Here is a 17,750-nt window from a genome sequence, read left to right on the forward strand (position 1 = left end):
GCATAGGGGATTGACACTGGCCCTTCAATCACTTTTGACTATTAAAAGGATACAATGCTATTGCGCTGCCTATGATATTGTTGTTTTGTGGTTTCTGTTATACAGCATTGAAAGTGCCGATTATACCAAGTAAGCCCCCTCCTCCATAAAATTCAGCTTATGGGCGCTCATGCATGATTTCTTGACCAAGTATACTTGTCGAAGTTGTAAACATTCACATTTTTTTCCCTTTGATTATCAATATGTTTGAAACGGTCCCTGTGTAGGAGAAGCTCGCAAAATTTCTTAAAAAGGTTCTCACAAGCTCTTCTGCTTCTTGTATTATCTTATAAAATAACCCATCCTTGGTCTGAAATAAACAATTAAAGGTGTTTTCACATGAGAATTTGCTAATACTTATAATTAGCTAATGCTAATTTAAGCAAACTATATTTTTCAAAAAATTCCAGTGACTGAAAAGTTCTCATTGATTCGAAGCTGTTATATCATGTTCTCGGTATTATTTAAAAGTCATTGTGACTGAGCTCTAAACATAGCGATAGCAGATCAGCGTAAGCTGCCGAATGCACCTTTAGCTACTACTACAGTATAAGTAAATACGGAGTGTATAGTCTTTTAACAATATTTTGAATTTTTTTTTATTTAGTTTTGTTGTGCTGCGTATTAAATAGTTTTTTGGAATAATATTTTGACACAGACCATTCAATATAGCTCGATTATTTTCTTATTTTATCTAAATTCAGCCTAAGGCACCAATTTTGAATTTAGTATAAGCTGTGATTCCTATCAGGAAATATCCAAGATCAAGGCCAAGAATCTTTGGATATAGGAAATTGTTTCTTTTTATAAAAACAGTAAAGGTACTGTGGCCTTTAAAATATTGGTTCTATTCAGGTGCCGTTCCTTTTTTAGTCCTTGGATAAAGTTTTAAAATAGGGATTTTTTAATTAATCAGTTGCTTAAGCCCTTCTTGACTGTAAGTTTCAAAAGGCTAGAGAGGCTAGGTTTTTTTAAAGCTTCAACCCTAGCATCAATGGTGCCGTTTGGATAGGGGGGGGGGAGTAATCTAATACCTTAAAAGCCTAGATTCCCTAATAAATCTCCTAGCCTTATTAGGATTCTAACCTTATAAATCTCATGGGAAGGTAGGTGATTTGGTAAACATATGTTTGTTGGCAATTTCTGAAATAAATAAGCTAAACAAAACAAATTAGTAGGCTAGCCTACTATTAAATTCTTTATTGTATACCATTTCCAAATAGTTGGGTCACTTTTCTGACTGTGAAAGTAAATCAACTGCTAAAAGATTAGTAAATTTATATTGTAAGGCAGAAATATAATTTATTTAACTAGTAAGGTAATTTAAAAGTAAGAAATAAGGAAATTCAACTCTGCATTTGCTGTTTTTTTTTTAGATAAAATAATTACTATAATTATATTTTTATTTTCTAAAGGTTTCCAATATTGTCTAAAACACGTTGTGCACACTGTAATTATAACATGTCAAATCAAGTTAATTCCTTTTTTTTCCTCAAATAAAAAACCAACTTTCATATTTTTTTCTTTTTTAACTGTACTTTAAAAATTTCACTGAAGGCACTCTTCTCCTGTCGTGTTGGCTTTTGCAAATTCGAGTAGATTTAAGAGGGGAGTATTGACTTCTAGATTATGGAACACATGTCTCTTCCTTTTCATGCTAGACTTGGCCTGCATAATTGAGGTAAGGGTCACACTTTTGAGTGAGTTTCTATGATCTATTTTAACATCTTTCAAGGCCGAAAAGAATCGTTCCACAACAACGCTCAAAAATGGTAAGGTCAGAAGGTGCTGGACAATGCCTACTATGTTAGAGAATCTCTGGGTGCCATTTAGAGTTTTTATCAAAGCCACATGTCGCCAAAAGTTGCAGACATCTATCACATTTGGAAGAGCAAAAAGCAGTATATTCTGCCATTCTTCTACAATCTTTCTTCCGCATTATGATGGTGTACTATATCTCTGTAGAATCTTTTGCAGAAGCCCAATTGCACCTTTGTCCGAATCTTTCGTAAGGTGTGCAAAGTGCAAACCACTGGTGTGCAAATAATGCTACTACTGCTTACAGCACAAAGCTACCAGAGGCTAATACAGGTGTTCACACTTGTCCTCCACTCTGTCCAGAGCTCCACTATTTAATGTCTCCCATTATTTCCTCAGAATCTTTTTTTATAACCCCTTTCCACACCATTTGAGAAGAACCTTATTTGCATTTGGTCAAGTTGATTTGGCAAGAAGTATGTCTTTTTCTATGTAACATTTTTCTCCACAAACTGTAACCTAACCATCATAACCTTTCATTATATCCATAGAAAAAGGATCTAACTACATTTATTTTGTTGCTTATTATTTGATATGGCTGTTCACATGGATTCCTAAATCTATCCCTAGACAGTTCCATTTTCCAGATCCCTACTTGCAACTGTCATTACTGTGGTTTCTAATGATCTATCATAGAAGGAAATGTGTTTTTTTCCATATTAAGAAGAATTACTCAAAATTCAACGCTAGATCTAGCCATATACCAAAGCATACTCATTTAAGTTGACATTACAGTTGCAATAGACAAAATGTTTGTGAAGAGAGGCTACAGTTTTTGCTATTCTTAGTCACCAAAAGATTTACAAGAATTTGTAAGACTGGGGGAATGGTTCTAGGAACCCAAAATTTTTTTTAGACAAAATCAGCCAGACATGACTAAGGCCAACATTAAAAAAAAACAAAAAACAATTAGCCAAAAGGAAGAAAGTGGTCAATCTGCCATTTACAGATTCTCAGATTCTGAATTTATGATTTGTAACTGTGCATTGTATACTGAATAAATAAAACACCATTCAAATTTGTTTATTTTTTTGTAACTCATAATAATAAATTATGGAATTGTATATTTCATTATTTGTAGTATGCTAAGGTTTTTTTCTAGAACTTATTATTCTAATTAAATGCCACTTGTGTTTCAGGAGTCATTCTTAAACAGTTGGAATAAATAATCAAACTTTAGCATAAAGTCCAAGGTATCAAAGAGGGGTAAAGCTACTGGGAAATTGGCAAGATCAGTAAATTTGCATTACTTCACATTGCAACTACAATTTTTACTACCTGTCTGAACAACTTGTAGGCAAGAAAAATTCCCACTCAGACTTTTCATAAGATACCTCTGATAGCAACCATTTGAAGAAAAAAGAGAAGCTAATTAGAACCAAATCTAGAATTTTCACTTTAAAAACTAACTTATTTTTGCAAAATTAAAATATTGTTCAAAAATATATTTGATGATGAGTGTTCCAAGAAAAAAACATTTGATGTATGAATGTATAGCACATTGCAAAGACTAATTAAATAAAAGAAACCTTTAAATAAAAAAAGATTAAAATAAAATAAAAAATAGGAAAATAAAATAAAAGATGAAAAGAATGATGAAAACTTGCGGGTATTTTGGACCACTCACAGCCCATACTCAGAGTCTAAAACTTGTTCACAATAGGATTTCACTAATAACAAGATTAGCTAGTGTTAATTTGAGCTAATTAGAATTTTCCAGCCAATCAAAAGATTTTATGAAAAAACTGAATATTAGCAAGCCCTAACTTGAGCCAGTCAGATTTTTCATAGAATCTTCTGGCTGGCTGCTCATTGGCTCAAACTAGTGCTAAATCTTGACTTTAGTGAAATCCCATTATGAACAGTCTTAACAAAAAAGAATAAAAATTAACAAAAATTTCATTACAAAAACAAACATCTCAGAGCAAGGTACTCAGGAGGGGGAAAACCCCTTATATACGTAGTAATTTCTGTTTATTTTAAGTTTTAATGTTGCTTCTTACTTTCAGTTGAAAAAGCTTGTTTTTTTAATATTTAAGTCTATTCGTTTTTTTACACAAGGTCTAGAAATCTGGCTCCCACTCTGTGAAAAACTCCTTTCCCCAACAAAAAAATCCTCCCACGCAGCAGAAAAATCCCCCCTCCCCCCAAAAAATCTGTATACTTCCTAATAGCCAATTCTATTTTTAAATTATGGACAAGTTCATACCTTGCAGCCCTTCCCCTGGGGACTCTGGAGAGAAATGTCATTATCAGAGACATAGTTGTTAGATTTTTTTGATTTTGCTGAACAACAAGAGCTAAGAGCTCACATGGCACTTGTGATGAGGCAAGAAGAGCTAAGAGCCAAGAGCTCATATGGTATGAGCTCTAACAAAATTCTAAGAACCAATAGATTGATTTAAAAGGAAAATCAGAGGCTTAATACCGGTCGGGATTTAAAATAAGAGCTCTGAGTCACGATATCCTTCTAAATATCAAAATTCATTAAGATCTAATCACCCACTCGTAAGTTAAAAATACCTCATTTTTTTCTAATTTTTCCTCTCCCTTTAGCCCCCCAGATGGTCGAATCTGGGAAAACGACTTTATCAAGTAAATTTTTGCACCTCCCTGACACGCCTACCAATTTTTATCGTCCTAGCACGTCCCGAAGCACCAGACTTGCCAAAGCACTGAACCCCTCCCCCCAACACCCCCAAAGAGAGCGAATCCAGTACGGTTACGGCAATCGCGTATATACGACATTTGCTTATTCTATCCACCAAGCTTTATCCCGATTCCTCCACTCTAAGTGTTTTCCAAGATTTCCGATTTCCCCCTCCAACTCCCCCCAATGTCAACAGATCTGGTCGAGATTTGAAATAAGAGCTTTGAGACATGAATTCCTTCTAAATTCAAATTTTATTAAGATCCGGTCACCCGTTCTTAAGTTAAAAATACCTCAATTTTTCTAATTCTTCCAAATCAACACCCCCAACTCCTCCAAAGACAACAGATCCGTTCCAATTATGTCAATCACGTATCTAGAATTTGTGTTTATTCTTCCCATCAAGTTTCATCCCGATATCTCCACTGTAAGCGTTTTCCAAGATTTCTGTTTCCATCCTCCAACCCCTATGTCCCCGAATACAATTCGAGCCGAAGATGGAGCATCTGAGACATAAGATCCATCTATATATCAAGTTTCATTAAGATCCGATCACCTATTCATAAGATAAAAATACCCCAATTTTCACGTTTTCTAATAATTCCGGTTTCCCTCTCCAATTCCCCCCAATGTCACAGGATCTGGTCGGAATTTAAAATAAGAGCTTTAAAGCAGAAGATCCTTCTTAATATCAAATTTCATTAAAATCTGGTCGCCCGTTCGTAAGCTACAAATACCTCATTTTTCCGAATTACCCCCTCCCCCTCCAACTCCACCAAAGAGAGCGGATCCGTTCCAGTTATGCCAGTCACGTATCTTAGACTTGTTTTAGTCCTCCCATCCAGTTTCATCCTGATCTCTCCGCTTTAAGTATTTGCTAAGATTTCCGCCCCCCCCCAATGATGCTGGATCCGGTTGAGATTTAAAATAAGAGATCCGAGTTACGAGGTCCTTCTAAATATGAAGTTTCATGAAGATCCGATCACTCATTCGTAAGTTAAAAATACGTCATTTTTTCTAATTTTTCATAAGTAACTCCCGGCCCAATGGATCGGATCCTTTCCAACTATGTCAATCAGATATCTAAGACTTCTGTTTATTTTTCCCGACAAGTTTCATCCCGATCCCTCCGCTCTAATCGTTTTCCAGGATTTTAGGTTCCACCCCCTTAACTCCCCCCAGTGTCACCAGATCCGGTCAGGATTTAAAATAAGAGCTTTGAGACACGATATCCTTCTAAATATCAAATTCTATTGAGATCCAATCACCTGTTCGTAAGTCAAAAATACCTCATTTTTTTATAATTTTTCAGAATCATCCCCCCCAACTACCCCAAAGAGAGCGGATCCGTTCCAGTTATGTCAATCATGTATCTAGGACTTGGGCTTATTTTTCCCACCAAGTTTCATCCCGATCCCTCCACTCTAAGTGTTTTCCAAGATTTTAGGTTTCCCCCTCCCAACTCCCTCCAATGTCACCAGATCCAGTCGGGATTTAAAATAAGAGTTCTGAGACACGATATCCTTCCAAACATTAAATTTCATTAAGATCTGATCAACCCTTCGTAAGTTAAAAATACTTCATTTTTTCTATTTTTTCCGAATTAACCGGCCCCCACTCGCCCAGATGATAAAATCTGGAAAGTGTCTATTTCTAATTTAATCTGGCCCGGTCCTTGATACGCCTGCCAAATTTCATTGTCCTTGCCTACCTGGAAGTGCCTAAAGTAGCAAAACCGGGACCAACAGACAGACCGACAGAATTTGCGATTGCTATATGTCACTTGGTTAAATATCAAGTGCCATAAAAATGGCTGTCTCTAAATTTTGATCAGGTGACTTAGGGGGAAAAGGGACGCAGGAAGAGGGCCAGCTGCTCTCCAATATATTTGGTCACTTAAAAAGGGCACTAGAACTTTTGATTTCTGGTCAGACAAGCCCTCTCTCAATCTTCTAGGACTGTTGGTTTTATAGGATCGCCCCTGGAAAAAAATAAGATAAACACGCATCTCTGATCTGTTTTCTCGCAAAAAAAGCAAAATTCCACATTTTCATAAATAGGAGCTTGAAACCTCTATAGTAGGGTTTTCTGATATGCTGAATCAGATGGTGTGATTTTCATTAAGATCACTTGATGCTTTGGGGGTGTTTCTTCCCTTTCTTCGAAATTGGGCCACTTTTTTCATTCTTTTAACTTTTGATGGGTAACATTAAACTTGATGAATTTTTGTATATTCTGAATAAGCATCAAAATTTGATTCTTTTGTTATATCTATTGTTATTAAGATTCTGTTTCTTAGAATTTTAGGTACTACTGAGCCATATTGCTCCATACTTACAGTTCATACTATGGGAACTGTTTACCATAGGAGCATCAAACTAGAGTAAACTGCTTTTACTTACAGTTATTTATCCAGTGTCTGCTACTGGGGATAAACTTATGCTAAAATATGTTATTTGGGGTTTTAGGCAATACCATTTGTAAAAATCCTATTGACCACAGGTTGCTTGGACACAGGAGGAGCGCCTCCCCCGTCCCTGAGATAAGCTCAAAGGTCCCAACTGGGAAAATTCAGCACAGTTTCCGAAGAATATACTTTCAATGTTGACCGAACATCTATCATTCCCATCTCTCATTTAAGCTAGCATTGCTTTTGGTTTATTGTTTTAAGACTGAAAATAATCTAGAAGGTATACAAGATAAAGACAGGACGCAAATGTTTATTTTGACTTGTAAACTGCTTAACCTTTTTTTATCAGATACTTCTTTATTATCCAGAACACACTCAAGAATTTGAATCTATAAAATCTGGTTATAATTAACTTTAGTTTCATTGAGAAAAACTACGATATAGGTATATTTTTATTAAATATTTAATATATAGTGGTGACTAGGTTAGGTATTTAATATAATGCGTTCTGGTTGGCCTGCTTTCCATAATTATTTTTTGTAGCTTCCATAATTTTGTTTCTAAAGTATTATATTTTCAATATATATTGGTATATTTCAATATGATTAACCTAACTTCACTTCTTGAGTGTGTTCTGGATAATACACAAGTACCTTTTATCATATTATTTGCTTTCAGGTCAATTGAGGAGTCACACAGACAAGTTGAACTGAAATGTAGTCTAAATAATGCTATTTGGGAGCTATTTACAAGTTTTTTGTGATAACAATTTGTTTGCAGCTGCCTATGCTCGTGGAAGCTATGCAAGGGTGATATATGAGTTATTCATAATACTGCTGTGAACATAGTTTAATATATAGTTTGCATCAATAGTGATTATATTGAAATGAAGATGATTGGTTGTTTTTTTCTTGGATTAATTTTGATAACTTCTGGATCTTCAGAAGGTATGATCTCTGTTTTACTTATATTTAGTGTTTGACACGAGGGCACCCATATACATTTTTTTTTCAGAGGGCTAGCTCGTAGAATTTTTTTTTTCCAACGAAAAATCAAATGGTGCGATTTTTTTCTTTTCGTCTGAAAAGTGCTTTCCGAAAAACTATCTTTTGTTTTGACCTTAGACTTGATGCCAGATTTGTCCTGTAAGCTAGAAAAAGTTGTCAAATAAAAATTGTAAAGCAATTCTGAAATTTAACCATATAGGCTATACATAAAACCTAGTAAAATACTAGTCTAGTAAATTAATTAAATATTTAACCAACACAAATTGTCATATTGGCTTATAAATAGGGAGGGGGCTGCTCCTTGATCCTTCTTTTAATTTGCATCATCTGCTTTACTGAAAGCATAACGCACACCAACAGTGAATGTTTTTTTATTCTAGACATTTTAAAACCTGATAGAGTTGCAAAGAGAGGCCCCACTAGCCAACGTTCCTTGAGGTGGGAGGGGGGATCAATATACTTTAAACACTGATGGATTATTTTTACCAGCTGTATTGCAAATAGAGATTGCTATTTTTGTAAAATTTGAAATTTCTATACAATTGATTTTGTCTCCCAACTGACCGAATAAATTATAAAGGGGGAAGGTTCCCTCCTCTCACACCTTTATGTTACACCTCTGCTTGTTAAACTCGCTTAAAAAAATATATAACGACGAATTCTTTTTAGTCTTATTTAGGCTATGTTTAGTCTTGTGTGAAAAAAAAAAGAAAATGAGTATGGTAGTTTATTATTATTGTTATTGCTAAGCTATTTAAAAAACTAATAGGTGTGTAATTTTCTTAACAGTTATTTTTGTATATTTTCAGGATCCTATTTAGCTTTCAGTTAATCATTAACATTGTGCTAGACATGGTATTTCCAGACTTCTTGGTTTCACTTCTTTATATTCCCTATAATTTCAGCTAGTTCTAGGGTTGATTACTTGGTTTAGCTGTAATTTCTGTTCGTTTTGAACCTCCTAAATAAGAGCTAGGGATCCTTCGGGTGGGGCTTTGTTTGTCCCCGTGTTTGCTAGTATGGTGAAATTGGAGAGAATTTATCTCCTCCAGAACAGGGACATATACTGAGGGGGTCCGGCCCCCTCAAAATGCCAACTATCCGAAATTTCCAGGCACTTCTTATTCAAATTGTCAAATAATTCTACACTATTTCCCCTAAAAAGTACGTGCCCGTCACGTAGTGCCTTATTTTTTCTGTCTCATTTCTTAGGCATCAACTTGCTAAAAATTTTGTTGTGTTTAGGCAAAAAGATTGTCCTTTTGTATCCGATCAAAAGTGAATATTTCCTGGGTAACCGTTTTGTATAATGCTCTAGTGTTCGAGGATTGTGGTATTAGTACATCCGGAAATCCTGCTCTTCTTCATCCGTGACTGGTTTGCCTGGAGAGGGGAAATTGAAACGCATGAATACCACCTGGGCTCATTCCACTTGCTATCTTTCTCACTGTTCTTTGGAGCTTTCCTAATTTATAAAGTGTCTGTGCATCATTTACATGCATCATCCCTTTAAACTAGTTTCGATTGTACCTGTTCAGTTAATAGTTAATATTTTGAATAAGCATCAAAATTTGGTTCTTTTGTTGTTTCAAAATTAGGTTTCTTAGAGTTTTAGGTACTACTGAGCCATATTGCTCTATACTTTTGTCGATGAACCAAACATATTGTCGATGAAAATGATAAGTTTTTAATCACGAAAACATCCAGTTTTCAGAATTTGGAATCATATAAATAGGTGTAGAGGAGGGGTATGTAAATAGGTGTCCTTGGAGGGGGGGGAGTCATAGGATTATGCTTGGGGAGAGGTCAGTAAGTGTGTTTTGTGGAACATTCTTAAATTTTTCTTGGCATGTCATTTGGATCAATCTTTTTGGGGACCCCTCCCCTAATTGTAGCGATTTTCATAGACGTATATGAACAGAGCAAATGTCTTTTATCGGGAAAGGATCGAAGTACAGTATTATATATATATATATATAAATATAAAATCATTAATGACATAGCTGCTCACAGGAAGGGAGCGAGGGCTTTGAAATTGGTCCTAAAGAGATCCCATCCGTCCCTCGTTGGGGCATTAAAGAATTGTTTTTTTTTAAATTGCAATTTTTCAATATTTTTGACCACATGCCTAGGAAAACCCTCTAAACCGTTTCCCTCCTCGCTAAGGGATGCATTTGTTGGTCTTTTAATTAACAATTAGAATATCAGGAAAACATCAAAATTCTACAGTTTAACCCCTAATTTTACAACTGGATAGTCAATGAAAAGGACCTTTACTGTTGAATGTTGAATATTAACAGTTGTAACTGTTTATTCTAGGAGTCATGATAGTACTATTTGTGCACGTTTATTAATGTTTAAATGAATAAACAATTTGTTCTCTGAGGTAGATAAGAACCAGGAATTGCCGACTTTCAGAAATCACGTTCCACCACATGGCGTGTGCCAAGTGTTGCGGGGACTGTACCATGCTTGGTGGAATTGCACGGCACATGTGGTATTTTAAGCATGCTCACTAGGGGCGGAAAGTGGATAACTCCTCGGACTAGAAGTTGAATAAAAAATAAAACTAAGATCATGCACAATTTTTTATGAAACTTTCTTTATTTTCAACAAAATTAGTGGTGCGTGCTTTAGAAGCGTTAAAGGTATACCAAAATATTTTTTTCATTCATTTCCCATCATTTGTTTTTTTTTAGATTGCACTTTTATCCTCGAATAGTCTATAGGCCTACCCATTGTACATTTCGTATTTTTTTTTTCATTTCTTGAGACAAGAATTGAATTTTTAGGTATTAGATAGATAGCCTACGTAATAATATACCCTTTTATCATATCTATGATAAACCCTTTTATCATATCTTTGAAAACCCTTTCCACTCCATTAAGTTTGACCAAGCCCAACTTATTGCTATTGTCCCACAACTCTTAAAGCAGAAAATCAGAGAAGCTTTGGAAATTGCTAAAAATAAACCAGCCATCAATAAAGACAATGGTGAATTTCACATTAGCGAAATCTGGGAACCCGTCACCCATAAATTGAAAACTCACAAAAAACTCCACCCTTTCCTAAAGGCTCAACCTCTTTAAGATCTACTAGGACAGCATCAATGCCTCTACCAAAATTCGGGCCATGGCACAACAATAATTCCAGGTTCGGCTCATCATTAGTGTTGTTCAGTGTTTTTAGTTTTATTTATTTAGTGATTTTACTTTCTGGCAAGAAATTTGAACTTAACCTGATGATGACAGGCACAGGTCCTGTCGAAATTATCGTTAGAAAAATCAATCACCTGAAATCCATAGCTTAGGTAATCTTATTACCATCTATCATTATTATGTATAAAAGTCAGGTTGGCCTCAGAGAATATATTAGATAGATGCGTTTATTCATTAGCTCGACAGTAAATCTAAATAATAGAAAACAACCACGTCATCATTTCTCCCCCCCCCCGTAAGTCTCTATGGTGAAGAACACTGGAAAGGAAAAATATTGAACCGCACCCACCACTCACTACCTCTTGTTTGATCTAACGCTTGCCAGGCTCGAGGAAGTCATGTACAATATATAATGCCAACATAAAATTCCAACTTGACATCGACATTCATTGGAGGGGACATTAAATCAAAAATAAATAGAAAGAAAAAAAAAAGAGAAAAACCGAATTCAGTAGGCGAAGCTAGGCCTGATTTAGTATTGCAGCTTCAAAATCCCATAGATGCTGGCATAAAACATGTATTTTAAAAGAAAGCGGAATAACTAAAATACAAAGCGTTTTGGGTTTTTAGAGGATGCTATCAACCATTTTCTTGGTTGAGAAAAGTTTTTTGGGTTTCTAAGATAGGCCTACAGCAAAAAGCATGTTCACATTATCAGTTCCTTTATTTTATTGCTTCTAAAAGTGTGGTACTGCATTTCGGTAAAAAGGAACTTCAAAAAATATTGAATTGAATGAATCCAATTAATAGTGCGTGTCTAGTTTAAGATTGTTTGCTATCCATTTCAGTTTGACGATAACGTCACACGACACCTTTAGAAGCCAATTCTAAAAGCAATGAAACAGAGGGAACCTGAGGAAAAACAAAACAGGAAAAAATTCAAATCCCGAAGGCTTGTCTGTAGAGGCCAATTCAATATTAAACAAATTGCGTACGAAAAGAATAATTTTCAAATGCGTCTATAAAATTAAATACGCTTGATTTTCTAGTATATTTTTTTTATAAAACGGTAAACCAGTATCAGTCAAAGAAATAAACATTTGTAACTGAGAAAGTTTACCAAAATGGTGTTAATGATCGTGTTACAAAAAACAAGAGCTCATATGGCATTTGTGACGAGGCCAGAAGAGCTTAGAGCCAAGAGTTCGTATGGCATGAGCTCTACCAAAATTCTAAGAATTAATAGATTGATTTAAAAGGAAAATCAGAGGCTTAATGCCGGTCGGGATTTAAAATAAGAGCTTTGAGTCACGATGTCCTTCTAAATGTCAAAATTCATTAAGATCCGATCACCCACTCGTAAGTTATAAATACCTAATTTTTTCTAATTTTTCCTCTCCCTTTAGCCCCCCAGACGGTCGAATCTGGGAAAACGACTTTATCAGGTCAATTTGTGCAGCTCCCTGACACGCCTACCAATTTTCATCGTCCTAGCACGTCCAGAAGCGCCAAACTCGTCAAAAACTGACCTCCTCCCCCAACTCCTCCAAAGAGAGTGAATCCAGTACGGTTACGTCAATCACGTATCTACGACATTTGCTTATTCTATCCACCAAGCTTCATCCCGATTCCTCCACTCTAAGCGTTTTCTAAGATTTCCGATTCCCCCCTCCAACTCCGCCCAATGTCAACAGATATGGTCGGGATTTGAAAACGGAGTTCTGAGATATTAATTCATTCTAAATATCAAATTTCATTAAGATCCAGTCACTTGTTCTTAAGTTCCAAATACCTCAATTTTTCTAATTTTTCCAAATTAACACCCCTCAGCTCCTCCAAAGAGAACGGATCTGTTCCAATTATGTCAGTCACGTATCTAGAGCTTGTGTTTATTCTTCCCATCAAGTTTCATCCCGATCTCTCCACTTTAAGCGTTTTCCAAGATTTTTGTTTTTCTCTATGTCCCCGGATCCAATTCGAGTCGAAAATGGAGCATCTGAGACATAAGATCCTTCTATATATCAAGTTTCATTAAAATCCAATCACCTATTCGTAGGATAAAAATACCCCAATTTTCAAGTTTTCCAAGAATTCCGGTTTCCCCCTCTAACTCCCCCTGATGTCACAGGATCTGGTCGGAATTTAAAATAAGAGCTTTAAAGCACAAGATCCTTTTAAATATCAAATTTCATTAAGATCTGATCACCCGTTCGTAAGTTACAAATACCTCATTCTTCCGAATTACCCCCCCCCCCAACTCCACCAAAGAGAGCAGATCCGGTCCGGTTATGCCAGTCACGTATCTTAGACTTGTTTTTATTCTTCCCACCCAGTTTCATCCTGATCTCTCCGCTTTATTTTCTAATATTCCCCCCCCCCCAGTGACGCTGGATCCGGTTGTGATTTAAAATAAGAGATCTGAGTTACGAGGTCCTTCTAAATATGAAGTTTAATGAAGATCCGATCACTCCTTCGTAAGCTAAAAATACGTCATTTTTCCTAATTTTTCAGAATTAACCCTCCACCCCCCCCCACCCCAATTCCCCCAAATAGAGCGGATCCGTTCCAATTATGTCAATCACGTGCCTAAGACTCCTGCCTATTTTCCCCACCAAGTTTCATCCCGATCCCTCCACTAAGCGTTGAACATGATTTTAGGTTCTCCCCAAACTCTCCCCAATGTCACTAGATCCGGTCGGGATTTAAAATAAGAGCTTTGAGAGACGATATCCTTCTAAATATCAAATTTCATTGAGATCCGATCACCCGTTCGTAAGTTAAAAATACCTAATTTTTTCTAATTTTTCAGAATTAAAACTCCTCCCTACTATCCCAAAGAGGGCGGCGTTCCGGTTATGTCAATCATGTATCTAGGACTTGTGCTTATTTTTCCCACCAAGTTTCATCCCGATCCTTCCACTCAAAAGAGTTTTCCAAGATTTTAGGTTTCCTCCTCCCAACTCCCCCCAATGTCACCAGATCTGGTCAGGATTTAAAATAAGAGCTCTGAGACACGATATCCTTCTAAACATCAAATTTCATTAAGATTTGATCAACCGTTTGTAAGTTAAACATACTTAAATTTTTCTATTATTCTCGAATTAACGGGCCCCCTATTCCCCCCCCCAGATGGTCAAATCGGAAAAACGACTATTTCTAATTTGATCTGGTCCGGTCCGTGATACGCCTGCCAAATTTCACCGTCCTAGCTTGCCTGGAAGTGCCTAAAGTAGCAAAACCGGGACCGACAGACAGACCGACAGAATTTGCGATTGCTATATGTCACTTGGTTAATACCAAGTGCCATAAAAAACCCCAATCTATTTTCGGTCCAAAGAAATGCTAAAACCATGCTTCCCTGATCTAAAACCTTTCTTTTCTGACTCGTTATTTTGTTCTCAGCACAGACCTTGGCTAACCTCCGAAAAAACCTAGTATCCACACCTAAACTCAATTTTGACTTAAGGATCGATTTTCCCTAATCTCAGTACGGTAACTCCAACAGTGAAGTCTGAATGCTTCTATCTAATATTCTGTCTGAGATACGACCTTGTATTTTTCACCGGTTTTCTGGTTTTGGTGCAGAGTTCATCAATTTTCGATACCCTAAACCCTGAATGCAGTGGCATAATTTTGTCAAAATCCTGGGGAGTGGGGTCAAAGTTGGAGCCAATTTTCCCAAATCAAGTGAAAACAACAGTGAAAAACTGAAAAATGAGTCTGAAAAACTGAAAAATGAGTGAAAAACTGATAGTACCATATATTTATAAATATACTAAAGAAATTCACGCGTTTCTGTGGATGCTTAAATTATGCCGGCTCATCTTAGTTTTAACAAGAGTTTTTGAAGAAACCAAATTTTAGCTGGGGGGCAAAAGGGGGTCGGGGGGGAAACTGAGGTGGTGGGAGGGGCAGTTGCCCACTACCTAATATCAAATTACATCCCTGCCTGTATGAACCTAATTCGAATTACAAAATTCAGTATCTACGTCCAGCAGAAGACGGAATAACAAAGACGAGAAGAAAACAAAATTATTGACAAATTCGTTTTTTCTGTCATGTATATTCTTATTTATTGCAAAATTTCACTAAATTATTTACTTATAATATATCTTCATTTGTTTGCCCCATTAAAACACACACAAAAAATACTACTTTGCGGTTTTCTCAAAAACTTAGATGCTAGGTGTTGGCAGAGGACAACTGAGCCTTCAGACATGAATGCAAATCGAGGTCGTGGGAGGGGCAGTTGCCCCCTACCTCATAACAAATTACATCCCTGCCTGTATGGACATATTCGAATTACAAAACCCAGTATTTACGTCCAACAGAAGACGGAATAACTAAGACGGGAAGAAAACAAAACTATTGACAAATTCGTTTATTTTGTCATTTATATTCTTATTTGTTATACATTTCTATTTATATTACTCATTTATGATATATCTTCATTTGCTTGCCCCATTGAAAAACACGCACACACACAAAAAAAATACTACTTAGCGATTTTCTCAAAAACTTAGATGCTAGGTGTTGGCAGGACAACTGACCTTTCAGACATGATTGCAGGAACACCAAAAATCTTCTACAGATGCCTGCAATTTACGTAACATCACTAAAGCCAATTATTGAGACAAGAAATTCGGCAATTAATTTTCTTAACTAATACAAGACCTTGACCTTCATCTAGAATGCAATTTTTTTTTTTTTATAAAAAGAGCTTTTTCTGGCATAGACAGTGAAACAAATTAAAACAAAGCCTAATGTACGAAAAAATTAAAATATTCTAAAACAAATTGCGGAACGTTTTTTCTACGGTAGAATAAACAATAGAAAGCTCGAGAAACTACCCGCTTTCCACAGTTGTGTACGTCTCGGATCAGTTCTGCACAGTTTTTTCCCCGCGTGGCACAGTAACGCCACCCTTAGCCCTAGATCTTGGAGAAAATCCTTAGGAATGGCAGTCCCGCCATCTACTAACTTTGTTCTCTGGGGGTTGGGGATATCCCTTTCCTCCTAAGAAAACGGTCTAGAGAACTAATTTAGGATAATTTGTCCGAAAAACATCCCCACCCCCTCAGGGACCTTTCGTTGGTCTATGCCCCAATTAAGGTTAGACTATTATTTAAAATTTTATATCTGCAAATGAACTTTTACCTACTCTGGCAATAGGGAGAGGGGGCTGTCATGGCAAATTATCTAGAAGCCGTCGAAGATGGGGTTCAATACACCATCCCTATTTAAACTAGTAGTAAAAATATGTTTCCTACGACATTTACGATTTGTAAAAATCGTGAGAAACAAAAAGTACTACCCGATTTACTACTAAGTTACGTAGTCTACAACTTAATGCAGTTACTGATTGGTTACCTTGGAGACGGTTATACTAAGGCTATGGGGAGAATTATAAGTAACTATAGCTAGAGGGTAACATTAGCCATTGTATGGATTCTTTCCTTTGTTGCAGAAGTCAATAGCAAAATTTAATGCAACAAAAAAAAATAATACACCAGGAAAAATATAGTGGTCTAGAATAGTTTTTGACCTTTGTGATTCAGGAGTCATTCTTAAAGATTTGGGACAAAATTCAACGGCCAATTATTCTACGATCAATTATGTCTCGCAAAAAACAACTTTTTGTAGCATGAAAAAGATGTATTTTAAAACCCATTCCCTTCTCCCTACGAAGACATTATCTCTATCACCCACAATTTCGTTGTGCAGCCGCAACCTTAGTCTGTGTACTTGTTTCATGGAAAGCAAATATGATAGCTTATTAACATGATAGTTCATAGCTCATTAACTCCTTATTGAATATCGTTATGATATTGCCGTGACTTTTCTTTTTGTCGACTTAATTGAAATAAATCCCTATTAGTAAAAAGTATCATTGTGTAATATTCGGATCAATTAATCTTTATATCCTAATAGAGAAGTCTGGAATAAGATTTTACTCTTTTATTCTGACTGTATTTTTAGCAATGTTTTGTGCTTGGACTAGAAAAGAAGCTGGCTATTAGCTCTCTGTAGCGACTACACAGTATATATTGGTGCTGCAATGGAATCGATCTTGGGTCATAGGGATTACAATTTTTTTCAAGCTAGGTCCTGTCGTCTGTCGTGGCAATAAGAGTCGCTAATGAAGAATATTTTGGGTTTGAAAGTATCTGGACAAGATTTAACTTCCCCTCCTTTCATTTCCAACCAGGAATAGGTTTGCACTGAAGTGTCTTGGACATAAAAGTCATCAGATCTTTGACGAGTACGGCCGGATAAAAAAAGGCTGTTGTACTGGCAAGATCACGCTTCTTCCCGTACCATCGTCTCGTTCAACACGTAGCCACAGGATTGAGTCCAAGTATGTATGTCATGCTTCTGTGATTGATGAAAGGTCTTTTTTTTCTACCGGTCAAGCCTTGCAGTCGTAGATGAGAACAAAGGGGACAGAGATTCGTAAATTTGAAATTTCTGCTTGCCGTGGTTCTCTCTCCTTTCTAGAGCGTTCTAGAAGTTGTCAAAAGACTAAGATAGTCTGCTGCTAAACACTGCTAAACATGCTGCTAAACACGCTCATTTTCTCTCTATTTCTCAGCTGCGTCTAAGATTTACCATATATTTTCAACCTTTTTTTCGACAGGTTCCATATGCAATGACGCTGAAGAAAAAT

At 36.2% G+C, this 17,750-nt stretch overlaps 1 protein-coding gene across 1 annotated transcript in view; it reads left to right on the plus strand.

The window, feature by feature from the left end:
• Positions 1–711: 711 nt before the first annotated feature.
• LOC136040410 (protein sidekick-like) overlaps positions 712–17,750 on the plus strand; it is a gene marked incomplete in the record, with an annotated part of 274,067 nt that continues 257,028 nt past the window's right edge. Inside the window, 2 exon segments of the mRNA XM_065724684.1 lie at positions 712–860; positions 7,596–7,864. Of these exon segments, the coding sequence (XP_065580756.1) occupies positions 7,804–7,864 (61 nt within the window).

The sequence above is a fragment of the Artemia franciscana genome, chromosome 20 (assembly GCF_032884065.1).
Source record: "Artemia franciscana chromosome 20, ASM3288406v1, whole genome shotgun sequence".
NCBI lineage: Eukaryota > Metazoa > Arthropoda > Branchiopoda > Anostraca > Artemiidae > Artemia > Artemia franciscana.